General features: G+C 38.1%; 1 protein-coding gene across 1 annotated transcript; it reads right to left on the reverse strand.

Moving 5' to 3' along the window:
• Positions 1-1,130: 1,130 nt before the first annotated feature.
• On the reverse strand, positions 1,131-5,170 carry LOC141640892 (uncharacterized). Its single transcript, XM_074449570.1, has 3 exons — positions 4,900-5,170; positions 3,586-4,767; positions 1,131-1,180 (listed from the first exon to the last, which is right to left on the reverse strand). Exons 1-3 carry the CDS (start codon positions 5,168-5,170, stop codon positions 1,131-1,133), a joined length of 1,503 nt encoding a protein of 500 aa, XP_074305671.1.
• Positions 5,171-6,391: the final 1,221 nt, after the last annotated feature.

Consider the following 6,391-nt stretch of genomic DNA (forward strand, 5'->3'; position numbering starts at 1 on the left):
TTTGGGACTTGGTATATTTGCCTAAAGGGGCAAGACCCCTTCAATGCAAATGGATATTCAAAATCAAGAATGGCATAGAAGGACATGACGATGTCTACAAAGCTAGGCTAGTGGCAAAAGGATTTACCCAAGTCCAAGGTCTCCATTATGATGAGACCTTCGCCCCCGTACCCATGCTAAGATCCATACGGATTTTGTTAGTGATTGCCGCATTTCATGATTATGAAATATGGCAAATGGATGTCAAAACCGCTTTTCTAAATGGGCATTTAGAAGAGGAGGTGTACATGATACAACCCGAAGGTTTCGTTGATTCTAAAAATCCTAACAAAGTGTGCAAGCTTAAGAGATCCATTTATGGTCTTAAGCAAGCATCTAGAAGTTGGAATCATCGATTCAATCATGTTATAAAGGAAAATGGTTTCACTCGAAGTGTTGAGGAACCATGTTTATACAGGAAATTCAGTGGGAGCAATGTTGTGTTCCTAATCTTGTATGTCGATGACATACTACTCATTGGAAATGATATTCGAATGTTGTCTTCTGTTAAGAAGTGGTTAGGTAACCACTTCCAAATGAAGGATTTAGGAGAGGCACAACGCATATTAGGTATCCGGATCCATAGAGATAGATCCAAGAGGATATTGGCATTAAGTCAAGAGTCTTATGTTGATAAGATTCTTCGACGGTTCAGCATGGACAAATCCAAAAGGGGTTTGGTACCTATGGTAACAGGGACGATATTGAGCAAGACTCAATCTCCCTCCGAACCCCATGATGTTGAACGCATGAAGTTGATCCCTTATGCTTCCGCTGTTGGATCAATCATGTATGCCATGATATGCACACGTCCTGATGTCTCGTATGCCTTGAGCATGACGAGTATATATCAAGGAAATCCAGGTGAGAGTCACTGGATTGCTGTCAAGAATATCCTTAAGTACTTGAGAAGAACTATGGATTCTATCCTAGTGTTTGGAGGTGACACTGAGTTGCGTGTTAATGGATACATGGACTCAAGTTTTCAAACAGATAGAGATGACTTGAAATCACAAGCTGGTTTCGTTTTTATGCTCAATGGTGGTGCCGTAAAAGTGGAGAAGCTTCAAGGAAGTCATGAACCGTGGATTCTACAACGGAGGTGAGTACATTGCGGCATCGAGAAAGCTGCTAAAGGAAGCTGTTTGGATCGGGCAATTCACGGAAGGTCTAAAAGTAGTACCTACCGCCAATGATCCCATCACTCTCTATTGTGATAATAGTGGGACGATCTTCCAAGCTAAGGAGCCAAAGTCTAGTAATAGATCTAGACATGTACTTAGAAAATATCATGTAATAAGAGATTTCATTGAAAGAAAGGAAATTGCGATTTGTAAGGTTGGGACGGATGACAACATAACCGATCCGCTCACCAAGCCTTTATCGCAGGCTAAACATGATGGACATATGGCGTCCATGGGACTTAAACGTGTACCAAGTCTATGTTAGATTTTGAAATGAAATAAAAGTTTTGTTTTTGTTCATGTTCATAATCACATTTGTCTTTTATCTTTAATTTATACATTGTTACATCCAAACGGGTTGTAGTGACAATTGAACCCCGTTAAAGTGAACATGGATTAACATAGTATTTGTCCATAGTCACTTGTATGAGGTGACGTCTCGAAGTGACTAGAGTGTGATGCGATTGATGGCAAGTTCAAGTGCCATAGAGTCATGTGAGATGACTAGTCGATCACATAGGCAGACTGTTAGGAACATTTTGTCGGGCCTTATGACCGCTTATAGAGTTCTGGCAATTTATATAGCCTGGTCGTGGCGAGAGCTACTATAGTATTCAAATGAGTCGATTCTTTTGACTAAAGACTATTCGCCTAAGATGGCACGATTTGATTAACTTTGATTTGTGTTACTACGACCTTCGTAAATGGGGTCAAATGGGCATATTTTGGGTTATGATGGCTGTGGCTAGTCGAAGGGAATGACTGCGATAGGAATTGTCCACCCCTAGTCAGGGTTATAACAATATCTCAGAGCCACTCTAGGAGTAATGAACTGGAAATATGTGGCCACGCTCGGAAAGTATCTATGATAGATAAGTCCGGTCAAATCAGTTATTCTCCAGATCGAGGAAACTACTCTCGATATGATCACTTGCAAGTACGACCTGAAAGACACCTTGCATTGAGTGGGAGATAGTAATAGGACAAGAGAATTGGTGACGCACACTTGTCGAGGACAAGTGGGATATTGTTGGGAAATGTGTCCTCAACAATAGTGCGATCACATGATTTAAATATCATTATTAAAATCTCATTTTAAAGAATACAATTGGGAAGTAATTTTTACTGTCAACTGGTCAACATATATCGGTAATGATTGGCTGACTAGAGTTTGACATTACTGTCGTGCGACGGTGGTGATCAGTTGACCCCCTAGGTCATACCTATAGGGCAACACACTTAATTGATCATTTAATTAATCGTATAATGTTACGAGTTAATTAAATTACTTGAAAAATTGACGGACGATTTTGGAAGTAAAATTTACGTATCACATTGAAATGTGATTAAATGAGATACGGTCTGAGTAATCGAATTGTATAATTACTCGGATGAAATTATTGTTTAAAGAAACAATTGAAATTGAATGAATTATTATAAATACAATCTGTTGTGATTTATAAATGGTAAAATATTCTGGTACAAGTAATTATGAAATTACTAAGTCAATTTTTGTATGTGACGTATTTTTAATAATACGTTGATTTTTAATATGTTAAAAATGCACAACAAATTTATGTAACATATGACATGTGACATAAGTGAAAATTGACAAAAATAATATGGATCCCATATTATGAGTGTACCGAAATTAAGAGGGAATTAGGCTAGAAATTGTGTCGTTTAAATAAGTGGAAAACACAATCATTCATATTATAGCCTAGCCATGCAACCCTAGTTTGCATTGTGAAGGCAAACAAGAGCATGCATTGGGTCTTTCTCTTCCCCCCTTCTTCCCTCCTACCCGGTTTCACCATAGAAAAGGCAAAAGGATTTTTGTCTTATTTTGTAATACACTACATGCATAAGTGTGATTATTCATTCATTCATTCTATCTTATCAAAAATAAAGATTTTAGAAAGAGAAAATCACCTTCCATTCTCCTCTCTCTCAACCGGTTTTGAGAGCAAAACCCAAAATATTTTTGGGTCATTTTTCTACAAGAATTAATATTATCTAGTACCTATAATATTAATTTTAATTAAGAGTAAGCCTTGGGTATAATTCCTTGGGAGAGATCCTACACTTGGGTCTTTGTTCATCCAAAAGGAAAGCTCAAGAACAAAAGAGAAGGAGATCTCTTTTGTGCCCATAAGAACCGAAATTACAATGTAAGGATAATTTCTTCTTTATTTTGCTAATTAGTTTGAATGCATAAGACCTTTATTAATTTCGTGACAAATTAATTTATAACAAATATATGATTATGTTAGTATATAGATCTACTTTTCCTTCAGATACACCACCACAAACTTGTTTAAGAACGGTCTCAACACTTCGTTCATCAATCTCATAAACGAACTAGGAGCATTGCAAAGACCAAATGGCATAACGAGCCACTCATACAACCCTTGCTTAGTCTTGAACGCTGTTTTCCATTCGTCACCTTCACGAATTCTCATTTGATGACAACCACTTCGTAAATCAAGCTTCGAAAATACTTGTGATCCACTCAACTCGTCTAACATATCATCCAACCTCGGCATAGGAAATCGATATTTTACTGTGATATTGTTAACGGCCCTACTATCAATACACATCCTCCAAGTCCCGTCTTTCTTTGGAACTAATAGAGCTGGTACGGCACAAGGACTCAAACTTTCTTGAACATAACCCCTATCAATTAATTCTTGTACTTGCCTTTGTAATTCTCCTGCTTCTTCGGGATTACAACGATAGGCTGGTTTATTTGGTAATTGACCTCCTGGAATTAAGTGAATTTGATGTTCAATACCTCTTAAAGGAGGTAATCCAACCGGTAATTCTTCGGGAAATACATCGTAAAACTCCTTTAATAGTCCTTGAACTTCACGGCTGCTTCCTTCACCATTGGCTTCTAATTCACGAACCATAAGAACATAGGCTTGTTCTCCACGAGCTAGAACCTCTTCAACCTCACGAGCTTCCATAAATAAGCTCCCCTTCTTTGATTTCAGCTCCTTGATTTTATTAGGTGATAAAGGCTTCAAATTGAATGTTGTTTTGCCCTTGGTCACGCTATATATGTTAGTTCTTCCATCATGTTCAACCTTTCGATCAAACTGCCATGGTCGTCCCAATAGAATATGGCACACAATCATAGGAATCACGTCGCGCCAAATATCATCATTATAAGGTCCCAAGCTCAAAGAAACTAATGTTTGCGTCCTTACTTGTATTCCATTGTCCCCATTCAACCAATGCAATTTATATGGCTTATTATGATTCTTGGTTTGTAATTTCAGCTCATCAACTAACTCCTTTGACACAACACTGGTACATGATCCACTATCAATGATTAGATTGCACATTTTAGAATGTACCTTGCAACGAGTGTGAAATATTTGCTCCCTTTGTTCAGCTTCAACCGGAGTTGTTTCCACGCGAAGATTATGAATTACCAAACACTCCTCTTCACTTAATGGATCAACATCATAGGCGACACCTTCTTCTTCGTCCTCTTCAATATCAGACAGTTCTGTTGACTGTTCGGTTTGAACGAATGCTGGAACTATGTTGCGCAATTATTGAGCGGTAAGTGCTCTCTTTTGTGGACATTCGTTAGCTATGTGACCATAGCCTTGGCATTTAAAACAGCGCCTTAATGAGCTACCCTTAGGTTCCACGACACCCTTACCTTTGTCCTTTACTTCTTCTGTCACAACTTCCTTTTGCTTGCTCGTTGTTGGTTTAGAATAAGAACTCGAGCCAGAACTTGCTCCTTTCGAATAGTTATAGGATTTCTTTGTTTTGTCTTGCTTTTCGAATTTTATAGCCAAACGACACACATCATCAAACCCATTGTAAATCTGAACCTCAACTTTTGATGCAAGTGACGGTATTAGACCCTTTTTGAATCTTGCAACTCTAAGCTCTTCCTTCTCTTCAAGATCACAAACAATCATCATCCTTTCGAATTCTTTAATGTACTCGGCCACGGACAGATTTTCTTGTGATAAAGATTGCAATTTTAGGTAATTTTCTTGCTCATAATCTCTTGGTAAGAATCTCCTCATAAGGTGCTTCTTAAGTTTCTCCCAAGTATCAGTTTTTTCAAGTTTTCATACCACAATGATGCATATTTAGTGAGTTTTAGAATAGCTACCTTGAATGGTTTATGCTCATGGTATTCCTTGTACTCGAAAACTCGTTCAGCTTGCCTAATCCAATCCAAAAACTTTTCGGGATCCAAATCTCCATTGAAATCAGGTATGTCAAGTTTTAGACCTCGATCATCATCGTTTTTGTTCTCCTTTTTGGACTTGGAAACCGCATCATCAGAATATGATCCATGAGACCTACTACGACTTGGACTTCGTTCTCTACCTCGTCCAATTGGAAGGTTCTTCATCATAAACTTTAGCTCGGCTGGAGCTTGTTTCATCTCATCTAGCTGTTCTTGAAGTGTGCTTGAACCATCACCGGTTGTCTTGCTGGAATCGTCCTCTCCCGGCATCCTTACTTCCCAAGATTAACTTGTTAAGAAACAGATTAATAACCTTGCTCTGGTAACCAAATTGATGTAAAATCTAGTCGATTTTATGGTTTTAAACAGTACGTTGGACTAATCGATTTGTGTTGTAAAATACGCAGCGGAATATTGGTAGGACTCGTTGTGTGAACCATTTGTGCTTATTAATTAGTCCCTGTGACTCGTTGTGTAAACCATTTGTCCTTGTTTATTAGTCCTTGGGACTCGTTGTGTGAACCATTTGTCCTTGTTCATTATCCTTTGTGACTCCTTGTGTGAACCATTTGTCCTTGTTCTTTAGTCATTTTGACTCGTTGTGTGAACCATTTGTGCTTATTAATTAGTCCCTGTGACTCGTTGTGTAAACCATTTATCCTTGTTTATTAGTCCTTGTAAACAGTACGTTTAACCAAAGAGATTGTTCGATTACATGGTATTCCACTTACTATTGTGTCGGATCGAGATGTTAAGTTCTTAAGCTACTTTTGGAAGACATTATGGAGATTGGTTGGAACGAAGTTGTTATTTAGTACTTCTCATCATCCACAAATAGATGGACAAACCGAGGTGACTAATAGAACTTTGGAAAGCTTGTTACGAGCTTTGGTTAGCAAGAGTACGAAAGATTGGGATGTTAAGTTAGCTCATGCTGAGTTTG

This window comes from Silene latifolia, chromosome 2 (genome assembly GCF_048544455.1).
Source record: "Silene latifolia isolate original U9 population chromosome 2, ASM4854445v1, whole genome shotgun sequence".
In the NCBI taxonomy this organism is placed as follows: domain Eukaryota; kingdom Viridiplantae; phylum Streptophyta; class Magnoliopsida; order Caryophyllales; family Caryophyllaceae; genus Silene; species Silene latifolia.